This window comes from Paroedura picta, chromosome 8, assembly GCF_049243985.1.
Source record: "Paroedura picta isolate Pp20150507F chromosome 8, Ppicta_v3.0, whole genome shotgun sequence".
In the NCBI taxonomy this organism is placed as follows: Eukaryota; Metazoa; Chordata; class Lepidosauria; order Squamata; family Gekkonidae; genus Paroedura; species Paroedura picta.
Window position 1 is genome coordinate 67,283,223 of NC_135376.1, and position 15,449 is coordinate 67,298,671.

General features: G+C 40.5%; 1 protein-coding gene across 3 annotated transcripts in view; it reads left to right on the top strand.

The window, feature by feature from the left end:
* Positions 1 to 15,449, top strand: part of INPP5A (inositol polyphosphate-5-phosphatase A) — a 295,368-nt gene that overhangs the window by 260,262 nt on the left and 19,657 nt on the right. For all 3 annotated transcript variants that reach the window (XM_077350184.1, XM_077350186.1, XM_077350185.1), the window contains exon 12: positions 1,317 to 1,390. In XM_077350184.1, the coding sequence (XP_077206299.1) occupies positions 1,317 to 1,390 (74 nt within the window). The remainder of the gene's footprint in view (positions 1 to 1,316; positions 1,391 to 15,449) is intronic.

Here is a 15,449-nt window from a genome sequence, read left to right on the forward strand (position 1 = left end):
TGTACAAGTAGCTGCTAATTGCACATTTCAGGAATGATTTATGGCAGAGCGGAGAGGAAAGAAGAACACAATCTAATTTCATTCGGAACCTCTGCCATTCATACAATGGTATCAGCCAGCTGTGAGTTGGGACATGATTAATGACTACCGAGTAAACACACAGGCAATATAAGGAGTGCGGGTTTTGATGGCATGCCTGTCGAAAGTGAAAGTAGCATTTCAGCAGTGGGTCAGGAGCACTGCACATTCATTGGCTCGTCAGATTCAACACCAGTTGTGGTTCCGACATGTGGCTGTTTACACTCATCAGGATGAATCCTGGTTTAAAATGTAAACAACTAAAATTAACTTTTATGAAAGGTTTGTGCTTTGGGGCAAAAGGTTCGGCTGCACAATTTTTTGTGAAGGTCTACAAGGAAATGGATTTGTCTGGAGGCTCCAGTATATATTTGGTTCATTAAACTGTGTTTAAATGCTAGCTATGGAGTTTTCTCTTGATTGTTACTTAAGAACTCCATTGTGTGTGTATGGGGGGGTATGTATATACGCACATGCACACATCTCTGTTCTTCTTGAATTCCTTGTTTTATTCTCTAACCATGACTGGCCCCAAATTAGCTAAACCGGAACATTGCTTGTATTTTGTGGATAAAGTTATCTGCCCAAATAGTTGTGTTGGTTCTTTATAACACTTGCATCGTATGCATGCTGTAATGTTTTCACCAAGCTAGATATGGAGAGAATTAATATATCCATCTAAATGTATCTTGTCAGTTTATTATCACCTTGCTACATGTACATGTTTCAAATGACTAATCTGCATTACTTTAGAAAATATAGTGAATGGCTTTTTAAATTTCTAATGTTGGAAAGATTAAGGTTCACACTTGTGTAAGAGCAAATTTGCAGACTTTCAGAATATCCTAAGAGGTGTGCATTTTTACTGTCTTGTTTTTGGCAATGTTTCTATAGACTTTTCTAAGTGTCCTAAAAATGACCACATGCATAGTATTCCCCTAATCAAGCCTCACACGTGCAAATAACTTTTCATCTTTTTAATTGCAAATTTCTAAATCACTGTTCAACAAAAATTGCAATAAATGTTTACAATTTTTTTTTAAAACACAAGATTTTAATTGTTATATGAAATACATTGTGCTGTATTAAAAATACAATGTACTATCTAATATATCACAATTAAAATGCTGGAATCTGTTGCAATGCAAGTATTGGAACTTAAAATGTCTTTAACTATTACTGCAGTTTTGAACAATGTAAACTTATTTTATTTCTGTTTTTTTTTTTCTTTCCATTAGCTCTTGGAATTTGACAAAGAGCTGTCAGTCTTCAAAGACAAATTATATGAATTGGACATTTCATTTCCTCCCAGGTAAGATACGCATATAGCAGTTTATTTAATTAACATCCTTATTCTAAGTACACTTGGAAGTCTAGTCAATTTGTTTTAGGAGTACAACGGCAGACATTGTAATGGCACCGTAACGGGAAATGTTAATAGACGTGCCCCCAATCCAGAAATTTTGGTAGCATTTAAGCATGACATTTTGGCAAATGGAGACAGAATATTCATGGAATACATGTGAATTTTTTTTATTACCTTGATACTATCAATTTTCAAAGCTTGTTATAGCAATTCTTTCTGTAATGTTGCTTGCTAGTATAGGGATTCATGGCACACTGCCTCCTTCGTCCAATTCGTACATGAAATATGTGTAGATCCCCATTTTTGATACTCATCATATAGGACTGTAGTGTTTATTGTTCTTCAGATGCAGTTTACTATTTTCAGACTAGCTTAAAACAGCATTTTTTCCCGTTCAACCTCAATAGATTCCTTGTCATGGAGTTTAATGACAAAACTGAATGTCAAATCTTTTAGAGTAACTCTGGTACAACAGCAAAAAAATAAGAAGAAAAGGAAAGAGGCTGGAGTAATACTATTGCCCAGTCAGAGTTCAGCACTAACCACTGGTGGATACAACTGGAATAGTATTTCAGTTTTAGCACTAAAAGGGTAGCCTAGGATGGCCACATCATCACAAACACCTTCTGGGAACACACTTTTACCTACTGGGGCTGGCAACTGGTGGGAATACAGAAGGTATGGACATGGTGAATGTGCCTTTGGGCAATGGTGTGACATCACTTCCAGGGAAAATCCAGATGTGCCATTGCACCTCTTTAGGCATCACTGTGAACTTGAGTTTCTGCTGATTCCTTAGAGAGGTGGGATATTACTTCTAGGTTTACTCAAAAGTGATACAATACCATTGTCTGTGATTTTTATTTTTCTCTCTTTGGCTGTCAGAGTACCGATGAGCATCAGGCATGCCGACTACCAACCAACTTCTGAAAATGGGTTTTCTCAACCAATATAGAGAGAAGGACTTTTATAAGTAACCTTCTACGCTGATTGGAATGTTTCAGGTCTTCCATAGCATTTACTTTCGCATCTGAACTAGAATTTAAGGTAGCAACTCCAATATCAGACATACAACTTATATGCTTATAAAAACCAGCCTTCTGTGTCCTTTTTGTATTGTTGTTGCTGTTCATTCTGGATCACAAAAGTAGAATGCTGGTTGGAAAGAAGAGTGGGAGAAGCCAGAGACTGTTGTAATCTCTCATCTCACCAAGTAGATGAGATTACTATATCTGCCCCTAGTGAGTGGATGAATATACATGGGAAGGTTACGTATGATGGCAGTAGATGAGGATATGGTATATCTCTGGAAGCCCATACATTTAATGTTCTTGATCCCTAAGCCATAGTTTGGCAGAAAATCACCACATAGAGACATGCAGATATACATTTCTTCTGCTGTGCTTAACCATATTTAAACTTCTCATCGGTACCAAAATTAACCATAGCTAACACTATCTGATATTTAAAAATGATCTTTGAAGTCTGCTTAGAGTTAACCATAGCCAAAGCAGAAGCTTTAGTCATGGTTCAAGTTAGTGAGAAAGGGCAAAATGAATTTGCATGGAGGGGTGATGAGGAAGAGTTCCTAATTCAGGGATCCAACCCGTTAATTGTTAACTACATCTCTGGTTTAGGGAGGAGAAGACTAAATGGAAGCACTTGGATAATAACTTCAATGTTCATGTTTTTCGTTTTACTACTTGTGAAAAATTAGGTCCCTTTTATTAAATTGCCAATGACTGCTGCTTGTGGGGTCATTTTCGTTCCCATTAGGGCTGCCAGGTCCTATTGTTTACCACTATTTCTAGCAGCAGCAGGGGGGAAATTAAAAAAACAACAACTCTGTACTTACAGGAAGTTCCTATCATAGAGTTCCTGGTGATTCCTCGAGCTGCTCAGAACTGACAAAGGACTTAAGCTGTAGCATCTTCCTCGCCTCCATATCTGCTGTATTGTATGCCACATTGTTTTTGGAAGTTCCTCAACAGGATCTGCTTTGGGGATGGCACATGAGATGATAGAAAACAGGAGGAGGCAGGAAAGATCTGTTCTACAAGCAAAGTTCTGCTCTTGGTTCTTTGGGTCCAGACCCTTATTTTTACACTTGTTACAGCATCAGGGAAAAGGGAACCTATTTAATTTTATACATTGTGAAATTTGGAGATGTTTTAGAGAACATGCTTAGAAGAATGTAGAATTCCCTCTACGCTCAGAAGAAATGCTACCATTAAGGGATTTCATGCACAGGAACTACAGGGGACAGCTGCAGATACTAGAAACAAAAGATTCTTTAGCAGATCAAAAAAAGAGGAGAAAGACAATTCTGATGTGAGGCTTATGTGCTTAATAGATTAACATTTGAATTTAAAGAGAGAGTCTGTAAGACATTTCAAAGACCATATTAGAACACAAGATTTCAGACTGGAGTTAACTTTAGCAAATATTTAACACTAAGAATTAAAGAAGAAACTTACTATCCCTAACTTGCCGTTTCTTTGCATAATCATGTCTTCTGCAAAAGAAGATACTGTGATTTAGTTCTGTGCTCTTTGATTTCCTGAAACAATGGGGATAATCTTCTGAGAACATTCTCTGCAAACATCATTGAAATGTTCTACTTCACTAAGATACTCAATACACAAATGAATCAGCAGATGCCCTTGTAAAATAGCAGCAGTTTGAAAATGAAAGCTCATTGATACAACCCAATGAGCACAGCCTCTCTACTCACAGAGAATTTCTCAAATTGTACCCCTGCACTCTGGAAACATAATGAAAAAAACAAATGCATGAATAAAAACACTTGTGGAGTGACGATCACAAATCCTGCTCCATGAGGGCAGGTAATTTGGAAAATTTGCAATCCATTTTTCTCCATAGTTTTACTTTTGAGTTTCTAAAGGACAGGGCCATAGATCAAAAAATGTAACACAGAGACATATAATAAAACAAATTATTTGATAACTCCATCACATGTCCAGGTTATGTGCGTAGCACACATGAATGAATGACAATGTCTTTATTATGCTCACAAACCAACACAGAAGTAAATACATTTTCAGGAATATTACATGAAAATTACATCAATTATATTAAAATAAGCAAATATGATTAATTAAATAACCAAAGATGATTCATTAAATTAATACAGAACTACCTATAAGAATTTATAAGTACATAAATAAATGGATCTGACCTTTGAGTACTAGACTGCCCCCAAATTATTAATATCAAAAGTGCAATAATTAATACTGTATATCCAGGAACAGACTTCAACATAGCACAGATGAAATGTGCATTAAAAATTTTATGTTCTGAATTCCCAGTGATAATGGGACAACTGCATCACCACAACCCTGTGGAATTCCAGAAATTTCTCTATATCAGACCTCTAGGTTTCTTAACACCAGTTTAAGCACCTCTTATATTTGCAGTGTACCATTATATATTTTTAAGAAACAAACATATTTCTGTAACAGTGAATCTCATATAGTTTCAGGGGGGATGCACATTCAGAATCAGGGGGATTCAGGATTTTTAGGCAGCTCCTTCTCTCCATTTGCTGTGACTGGTGAGAGTTGTTTTATATCGTTCACCTGGTAGTAGTGGAAAGGGCAATCAAGTCACAGGTGACTTTTGGTGACCTCATAGGGTTATCAAGGCAAAGGACTAACAGAGGTGATTCGCTGTTGCCTGGCTCTGTATAGCAACCCTGGGCTTCTTTAATGGTCTCCCATCCAAATACTAACCAGACCAGACCATGCTTAGCTTCCAAGATCTGGTGAGATCAGGTTAGCTTGGCCCATCTGGATCAGGGCTATTCCGTCCTTGTACTGAAGATAAAATCCCAGATCCCAGAAATTGGGAATAAAACCATACATTAGTCAGTAATGCTTTAATGTCCTATTTTTGTTTTTGTTTTTAGTAGTTTATTATGACCTTGATTGCCACCTCATATCCTTCCAGGGTCACCTCCCAGTTGAGCCTTCTTTGATTTGCCCATTCAGATACAGGGCAGACCCTCTGTTTTTCAGTGACAGCCACAGTTTTCCCCATTAGATGTATGAAGCTGCCTTATACTGAATCAGGCAGAAAATGAAATGGCTGCACCAGTCACTAAGGGATAAAAATAAGGCCGATGGTGCAAGTAAATTTTAAAAAATGTATTACTCAGCTAAAAATTTTGCCAATAGGCTTCTTCAGGAGAATCCGTTAGTCTTCCAGGATTCCTTCAACAAGAGCACAAGATCAGTGCAGGGGATTTCTAACTGAATAATAAAATATTATTTTACTTTCCCCATCAGCCTCGGCCTTATTTTTCACACCTCTTTTACTGAATCAGACCATTGATCAGTATTGTCTGCTCAGTACTGGCTACCCAATATTGAAGGACAATAATAGATAATGTACTGTTTCAAGGTCACTTTTTTTTTTGTTTTCACCGGAACGTAACTCCTCCCTGGTTCCAACTTCCAACCTTGCTTTTCTGGAAGTAAACACATTCAGAAGGCCCTTTACTCTGGCTAGACTTGCAGCCTTCCCATCATGGATGGCAAATATAATAGGATTCCACTCGCTGAAAGAATCTGCCCATGTCCCCTTAGAGAAATTGAGAACAAGGAGCATTTCCCCCCATTTCCCTCTCCATAACGAGCTGTGGTATAGAACTATTTTGCCATTATTAAAAAACTTTCAGGACCCTGTGATAGAATATGCCTTGAAAAACTCTTGGTAGATGAAACTCTTCAATTTTTAGATGTGTTGCAAAGTTTTGTGCCTCAGCATATATAGCCCGCAAGGATCCAGATATCAAACGATAAGGTCTGTGATCTTCTAAATGACTGATTTTTAATTTTATTACTATACCTGCAGCAAAGCCCATTCATAAGAATGGGCTTTGCAAGGCCCTCCCCCAGGCCCCTGTGGAACAACAGTCCCGCGGGCGGCACCCTGGGTCCAGGGAAGGTAGGCTCCCCCTTCCCCTCCCTCACCGTGGCCGCGGCTATCGCTCTAGCAGTGGCGAGTGTGCTTGACGCGGCCCAGGGAAGGGATTGTTCCTTCTCTGCGAGCGGCCAAGGAGGGAGGATGGGAGATGGAGAGGAAGGGCCAATCAGGATGTGGCCAGTGAAGCTGCTGGGGGCCAGGCCATGACCCGTGCAACTGCTGTGGGCCCAGGCATGGTCCCTGAAGCCACCGGTGGATGGCCCACACCCATGCAACCACCAGGGCACCACCTGTGTAGCCGGAGGAAACAAGGGATCCTGCCACAAGCGGTACGGGGGAAAGGACTCTGCGTGCACATATTGCGTGCACATATGTGTATGTATCTGTCTATCTGTTTGTCATAGAGGGAGGGGGAGGGACCAAGGGGGAGGTCAGGGAAACTAGAGGGAAGGGGGAGGGGGAAGGAGTCTGTGTGTGTGCATGCATGCGTGCGCACACACACACACACACAAGAGAGAGAGAGAGAGAGAGAGGGAAGGGGGAGGGACCAAAGAGCCCCAGACCAGGTATGTGTTCCAAATACCTGTGAGAGGCAGATTTTCACTTCTTTTATTCTTAATATATGGATCCTCCCACACATTTTCTCATTGCCCTGTCCTTAAAAGTTTGATAGCCTCTTTAATAAATTCATAGTAATTGCAGTACAGATTCAATATTATATTCCTTTCTCCTCCACTCCCTGCAAGAATGCCAAAGCAATGGCTTTAAGTAACCAGAAACAAAAAAGCCCAGCCACTCCATTCAGAAAAAGTAGCCTGTGAATGTCCTCACAGTTTGAAACAAGAAAGTTGCCTTCTCCCTTCCTTGCGCTTAGGCTTAAAGAATGTGATACAAGCTGTAAATTCATATCACTTACGCTCAAGAAGCCATCAGTCAGGTCAGGTGTGACAACTTTGAACACTGCACACCCTTGTGATGAATTTGGCTTTCCCGTGTTAGTGGTGGTCCTGGAGCCAGGGAGGCCTGACACGGCTGTGATGAAGGGCCAGCAGTCTGACAAGAAGAGTGACGATGACTTGTTTAGGTACAGGAGGCAGTAAATACACTAAGACCAGAATAATAATAAAATGAGGACAGTATGCCTAGCCTTTCAGGAGGAGAATCGAGAAAGAGGGTTGTGTTTGTGCAAGCGATTCATAAAATCCTCCTCACAGAGTCCAGTAAGAGAATCTCTTCATTTTGTTTGGAGATTTGATTTGGTTGGGGGCTTATTGACAACGTTTTTCAAACCTTTTTAAAGCTTCAGAGTATTCCAGGATGGGTATTTAGTGTAACTGATCATGATTTACCACAGGACAGACAGAAGACATATAAGACAGGCATTATCCAGTCAGGTGCTGTAATGCTCATTGGTAGCAATCAGAAGGTTAAGCATCTGCTTAACTCTTTCTTGTGAAAACAAGTTTAACTTTATTTGAATGGTGCCCAACTGCAAGCAGTTTAGCAGAATGACAGAAGCAGACAAGTTTTCTCCATGATAAACTAAGAGTCTTTGGTATGATTCACACAGAAAGGGCCAAGAATGACACTTGGGATGGAGAATCTCAGGCTTGCGTGGTCCATTTCCCTCTTCCTCTACTCCTCTCATGTATAACTGGGAAATTAATAGTGCAAGAGAGCCAGCTTGGTGTAGTGGTTAATAGCATCGGCCTCTAATCTGGAGAGCCAAGTTTGATTCCACGCTCCTCCGCATGCAGCCAGCTGGGTGATCTTGAGCTAGTCATAGTCCTGTTAGAGCTGTTATCACAGAGCAATTCTGTCCAAACTGTCTCAGCCCCACCCACCTCACAGGGTGTCGATTGTGAGGAGAGGAAGGGAAGGAATTGTAAGCCACTTCGAGACTCCTTCGGGTAGTGAAAAGCAGGGTATAAAAACCAGCTGTTCTTCTGCTCCAAATCAGTGGCCTTAGACTCTGTTTTGGATTTCACTGGAAATATTTCTGCTTGATTACGGCCCATAGTTGTTGTTTTGAATGTGTGAACCACCGCATGTGTACATTGCAACACCAATATGTTGTTTGGCTCAGTATGTCCCAATGCAGAGGGAAAGACTGCTTTAAAATGGTATATGGCTTTTGGTATATTTTGCTAAGAAAGACCTTAAGAAAAAAGATCTTCTCTTCCCTTAGAATCCTTGCTATGCTTGCAGTAATAAATGGTATACTAATGAATGGCAGTCTTGTTCAGGGTGTTACCTGTTTTCAGAAATAGCTGATTCCAGCAGTAAATTCCCCCCACCCACCCCAAAAAACAGTGCTTATGCAGCAATATGTGTTTTATCCTTTCCAAGTCATATCATTATTATTTCTTCCATACTTGTATAGCCTTGTCTCTCTCCACCCCATCCCCATGTCAAAATGATGGTGCTTTTTTTACTGCATTTTTCCAGTCTATATAATTGATGCTAAAATTGTTACTGACGTGTTTAGTTTTCATAACCAAGAATGTGTGTAGCTGAATGCCAGTCACACTAGCATTTAGGGAGGAAGGGACAGAGCCCGCATTCAAACTTACAGCATTTTTCTACTTGTTATATTAATTATTTGAAAGATAAAGGAAAGGCCCAATGAAATAAGAGGATTGCTTATTTATTTGTTTATTTGTTTTAGCCTATCCTAACTAGAGTTGACTTTATGAAATAGATTTGATAAAGGGAGGCCAGCTGAAATTATGATGTACTCTAGGCCTCAACCATAGGCCTGGCGGAACAGCTGTGTTACAGGCCCTATGGCCCTGCTTTAGGTCCTGCAGGACCCTAATATCCTCAGGCAGAGCATTCTACCACGTCAGGTTGAGGCCACTTAAATTTCTTTGATACTGGGATCTTGAGTAGATTTTGATCACTCAAACTAAGTGTCCTTTGGGGGACATAAAAGAAAAGGCGGTCCCACAGACAGGACAATCTCAGACTATTTAGGACTTTGACAGTTAAAACCAAGATCTTGAACTTGATTTGGCCTTCAATTTGGAGCCGGTGCAGTGGAATATGTGCTCTCCATTGGCTTCCCATAAAGACATTCACTGCTGAATTCTGGACCAGTTAAAATTTTCAGAACAGCTTCATGTTGCATGGATTATGGTGACTAAGGTGGATGTTAACAAGTAAGGTGCTAATTATTGTGCCTGGCAAAGATGGTAAAAATCCCTGGCACCCAACATTATTGACCTGGGCCCCTACAGACGAGGGGGCATCCAGGGCAGAGTCTGCACTTACTTTGTTTATTCCATTGTCACTCCTGTTGAATTCAGATCGCTTTGAACTCGGGTCTTCCTCTCCCCCCCCTCCTCATTGAAACAGGAAAGTGTTCTGCACATGGTTAGGGTAGTACAGAAGGGGGGGGGGGAGCCAAGCCTCTTTCTTTCTTTTCTTGAAGGGGGGAGAGGAGCCAAGCAGGGAGCCTCTTTATTTTCTTGGAGGGGGGGGAGAGAATTGAAAAAGGCAGAGAAGGGAGAAAAAATCCAGGACTGACAGAAGTTGAGAGAAATTAGTGGCTTCTCCTTTAAGGCAAGCTTGTCACATGACCAGGTATAGCCTATCAGAGGTTCTCTACCACGGAGCTTGCTTTCCCAATCCGGATTTGAAAAATATTGAGGGTTAAAAGCACTTTAAGATATCGCACAATAAAGGTAGGGTCACTCCGGATCAATCCTTGCTGCAGAAGGAAAATTTAAATCGCCCAAAATCCAAACAGAAATCGCATTCTATGTAGAGGGCAGGGACTGAATCGACCTGGGATTGGAATAAAAGCTCTGTGCAGTTTACACCCAGGACTACCCCAAGACTCCTGATGATTGCCAAAGCTGTTGATTGGGATCCTGTCAAGAGCTGGGAGTTGCACTGTCTCACCTCTTTTCCTCCTATAATGTAAAAACTGGTTAAGCAGCAAGAAGCAGGGAGTCAGAACAAATAGTCAGGTCTTTCAATAGGGGGAAGTAAGCAGTGGGTCCTACAAGGATCAGTCTTGGAAGTGATGCTGCTTAATTTGTTTGTAAATTATTTCGAATTGGATGGATGTCAGAAGTGCAGTGACTTTGTTTGGAGATGATACCAAATTATTCAGGACCCTGAAAATCAAAGTCAATTGTAAAGAGCTCCAACAGGATTTCCAACAGTGAAAGGGCAACAACATAGAAACGGAAGTTCAGTGTAAGTAAATGTAAGTTAATGCACACTGGAACAAAACAAAAAAACCCTAACTTTAAATATATATTGACGGAAATCAGAATTGGCCAGGGCTAAGAGAGAAAAAGAGATGGGGAGTCATTGTGGATAGCTTGATGAAAATGTCGACTCTGTGTATGGCAGTGATGAAAACAGACAAACTCCCTACTGAACAGGAATTGAATATAAAGCTGTCAATATTGTAATGGCCTTGTATAGATCTATGATATGGCCTCTGGAACATTCTTTATAGTTCGGGTTGCCATATCTCAAAAAAATATTGCAGAGCTAGAAAAGTGCAGAAAAGGGCAACCAAGGCAATTAAAGCAGTTAGAGCACTTTTCCTGTGAGGAAAAGGTAAACAGCCAGTGGCTTTTCAGTATAGAAAACAAAGTACCCAAGAGAGGACAAAACCACAAAATGTCTTTTGTGCTCTCTTGTCAATTTTGTGTTTGTTATATAAATGGAAGGAAATACCTGCTGGATATTTGTTTGTAACTAAGTACCTGACGTTTCTGTTTTTCAAAAAATAATAGATGCAGTGACAGAAAAGTAGGAAGACTCTTCTCTTGTTCTAGAATATTTAGCAAGTCTAGCCAGACACAACCTCGATATGTAGCCGTCTCTTCACTGTTTGGTAACAAACAAAAAACTGGCATCCTTCTCAGGAAAACATTCACCTAGTTCACTACACAAATCTGTGAAATTATCTGAGAGAGTAACTTGGTTGTGGGAGATTTTTTAAGCTGACAACCCACTGAACAAAATAACTGCCTGTAAAATAAACCATTTAAATAATAATAATAATAATAATAATAACAACAACAACAACAACAAACCCCAGATATTTCAGTTGAACAGCCAGAAATGTCTGAATTCTTTGTCAAAAGTAGCCTTTTTATTTCAGGACTGTATTTGAGTATAAAATATGTTGGAGAACTGAATGTGGCATAATATCCTGTAGCAGAGAGGGGGGTGGGGGAAACAGTGTGCTTGTCAAATAGAGTTTTGATTACTTTAAAAGTAAAAACAGCCCAGTGTATTTGAGAGACCGCCTCCCTGCCTATACCCCCAAAAGAGTCTTACACTCTGCCACCTCCAACTGGCTGCGGATCCCTGGCCCCAGAGAAGCGCATTGGGCTCAACAAGGGCCAGAGCCTTCTCGGTCCTGGCCCCCACCTGGTGGAGGAGATCAGAGCCCTGCCAGAACTTCCACAGTATTGCAGGGCCTGCAAGAGGGAGCTCTTTCACCAGTCATTCGCTTGAGGCCAACTGACTCAGAACACCTGCTGGTCCCCCAGACGCCCCCCATAACTAAAATAATTAACCTCTTAACCTGTTACTGTTAATTGTGATTTATATTATAAATGTGTTATTGTAATCTTTTGATGCTTTACTGAAAACTGTTTGATGTTACAGTCTCTGTAAGGTTCCATGTAAGTTATAGAATGTTCAATGTAAACCGCCCAGAGCTGCAAAGAAATGGGCGGCATAAAAACCTAAACAAACAAATAAATAAACATGTGAAACTAAAGCCAAGGGTCTATTGAAAATAACAGGTCTTTAAAATGCTTAGTTTTGACCATATTACTGATGTATGAGACAAGTTCTATGATTTCTGTAAGTACTGTCATTTAAAAATTCTGCTTTGTTAAAAAAAAAGATCATTTGTATATTCATTATAGAAGCCAAGCTTTTGTAATATATTCATCACTTTTTTTTAACTATAGCAGGGCAGTTTGAAATTGTATGTAGTTTGTAGTTGTCTTGTCAACAGTTCTTCGTTTTTCATGGTTATTAATATGCAAACATAACTACTTTAAATTAGCACACACAGAGAGCCTTGAGGTCATTAGCATCTAATGATGCAAGATCCATAAAACCATCGTAATACCTTCTAGACTTTCTAAAATGTCACGTTCCAGGAGGATGTATATGATTATTTCATCTTCGCATGGAAAAGACCATCGCCGGTATATAACACAAAAGTTGCTTTTGCTGGCTAATTGATGATACAGCGAATATCCATATCGCTGAAGATGAATCCTCACATTAGATGCAATTATTATTTCATTTTCAATAGTTACTTGATTCTCTCAATTGACAGGCACTAGAATATCCGTACATTGATATGCTGCTGCAACAGTAGGTGTGACAGGTTTTCTGAATTCCCAACTTTCATTTTAGGAAAAATAAATCTCTAGTCCTCTCCCTTGCAAAGATAAGTCTTTTTCCTTTCCTGCTACACCTTTTGTTACAACAGTATCCTATTACTACGGGATTCAAGTTCCAGTTTAAAAAGATAAGTCCCCAGCCTAGTGCCAGAGGGAGGAATGGCTGCCACAGGGAAAGGGTCAGGGGAAAGGACTGCCACGTGGCATGTAAAATCTGAATTTCCCCATACATTCACCAGCCATGAACTTTCCCAAAATGTCAGAGCAAAGTGTGAGAAATATCAGAAAAAAGCTGGGGAAACTCCTGGAGGTGTATAAATGTACTCCAGTGCCCTGAGGAAGCAGGGAGAAATTCACTTTCCAGAAGCATTAAGCTTGGGGCAGATAATCCATGTGGAAACAACACAGAACGGTTAGGGTTTTAGATGTTCTGTGTAAAATAACTCTGTACTTTATATGGGCGATCCCTGATTGGATTGACATTTCTTTTATTATAAAAACCAGCCTTGAGTCGCCCCTGTCAGCATGGCGTAAAGGGAAGTGGGTTTGGCTCCTTGCCCTCTACTATTCCCCACCCCTTCCCCTATAACTGATAACGTGATAGAAAAAAAATATAACCACCTGTTTTTTACCTGTCTCCTCCAGTTACTTTTTAACATTAAAGCAATACATTGACAGGTTGTATGATGCATCTTCCATGTACGGTGCAGCACAGCTCAGAGTATCACCCAGCACCCTTTTATGGCAACAGAAATACAAAGTGTTGTTGTTTTTTAATGTGTGCACCTTTGCAATCCCAAAGTAGATAGTTAAATCTCCTTTTTATCTCATATCCAGTGGTGCTTTAATTGGTATAGAAGTTAGACAATCTGTTCTGCAGCCATTTTCCGTTGCCTCCATGTTGGTATCCCTGCCCCTTAGGGGATTAGCCATTCCCTTCTGGCTATTTATTAGGGAGTGACCTGACTCAGCTTGCCAGCTACTTGAAAAGTCCTCTCTGTGGCATTGCCATACATTCTTGTTTTTCAGAAATAGTTTACAGTGCAATTCTGGAGATACATTTGTATTAAACCTGCTTGGGTTTTTTTTTTTCTCTCTATCATATTAGCCATGATGGGCCGTCTCCAGTATTTTTAAACTATGTAGGTTCTATCAGTCGCTTGACACCCTGACATTAAGCAAACAGCAAGCTCAGTTTGTGTTGGAAATAGGTCTTTGGTCGACTGTAATCACTAGGAGAAGGGGGTAGGTGTGAAAAACGAAATAAGGACATTGTGGTTAGCCATGATACAGGTGGGCAATTGTTAACTTTATCACCTCTCTCCATTAATTATTATAATTATTCTTGTAACTGTTGTGTGGCAGAGATAGCAACTGACTTACCAGGGGTTCACACCCACATACAAGGTTTGCTTTCAGATAAGTGTGCATGCACAGTAATCTCGTGTATTAATCATTCTCTTAAAGTGACCTGTTCTTGTTTGTCATTGCATTAGGCTGTCATGTAATTTACTGGTTGGACATATGTTCATGTCTCAGATATCCTCTCTGATTCGCCCCCCCTTTTTTCCCTTTCAGCAGACCCTCCATGTTGACGGTTTGTTAGCTTTGACACCTCTAGACAAGAATGACAGGCCAAATCTCATTCCTAGCTGGGAGATTTTTCTCACCAGCTTTCTAGTAATATAATCTTCCAGGATGCAGCTTAATCTACAAGCCTTGCTTATTTCCCTGCCTTTGATTTTCCCTTATGACCTTTCTCCCCCCCAAGGAGTTTTGGCCTTAATATAGTGCTCACTTCCTCCCCTTCCCCCTTCTTCTGTGCTGCACTGAGCAATGCATAGCAAGGTCATTCTAAAATGCAACAACTTCTCCTTTGTCTCTTGGTACACTAAAAAGCTTATGCCTTTCTCACTGACTCCCACAAACTCAAGAAAACTACTTTTATTCTCAAGTGTTGCTACCGCTCTAATATAGGGCTAAACAACATATTTTTGTTTCTTCGTCGGCAGTAACCAAAATTCTTTCTTCTTTGCTTCTCAGGGTTAAACTACATTATGTCAAACACTCATGGCTGTTTACTTTAATCTACAGTAGCAGTCCTGGGTTTGCAGTGAAATCCTCCCACCTCTGCCTCTGTTTGCTGAATAGTAATCAAGGGCTAGAGTCAAGGGAGAGACCGGCTCCCTGTCCTTTTCTCCCACTGGGGCTAACAGGAGGGGGTTATAATACTGGGTGGGAGGTATGGGGAAAAATTACTAAAACTTCACTGTTGTCGTCTCAATCCAGATTCTCCCCCCACTGCAGCTGTGGGTAAAATAAATGATGGGAAATCTCCAACATGGCGTAGAAGCCGCCTCTTTGAGTCAAAAGGGAAAGTAGAGCATACGTATTTTAATTAATAACAAACAAATGAAATGTGTATTGCCTGCACTTACCAGATTTTTCTCAAGATTCCAGATTATTAAAATTTAACTGTGCTACACATTATGTGCCACTCAGGGATGCCAACCTTCAGGTATGGCCTGGGGATCCCCTGGAATTCCAGCTCATGTCCAAACTACAAATATCAGTTCCCCTGGAGAAAATGGATGTTTGAAGGGTGGGCTCTGTGGTACTGTGCCCACTGAGGTCCCTGTCCGCCCCCCTCAGGCTCCACCCCC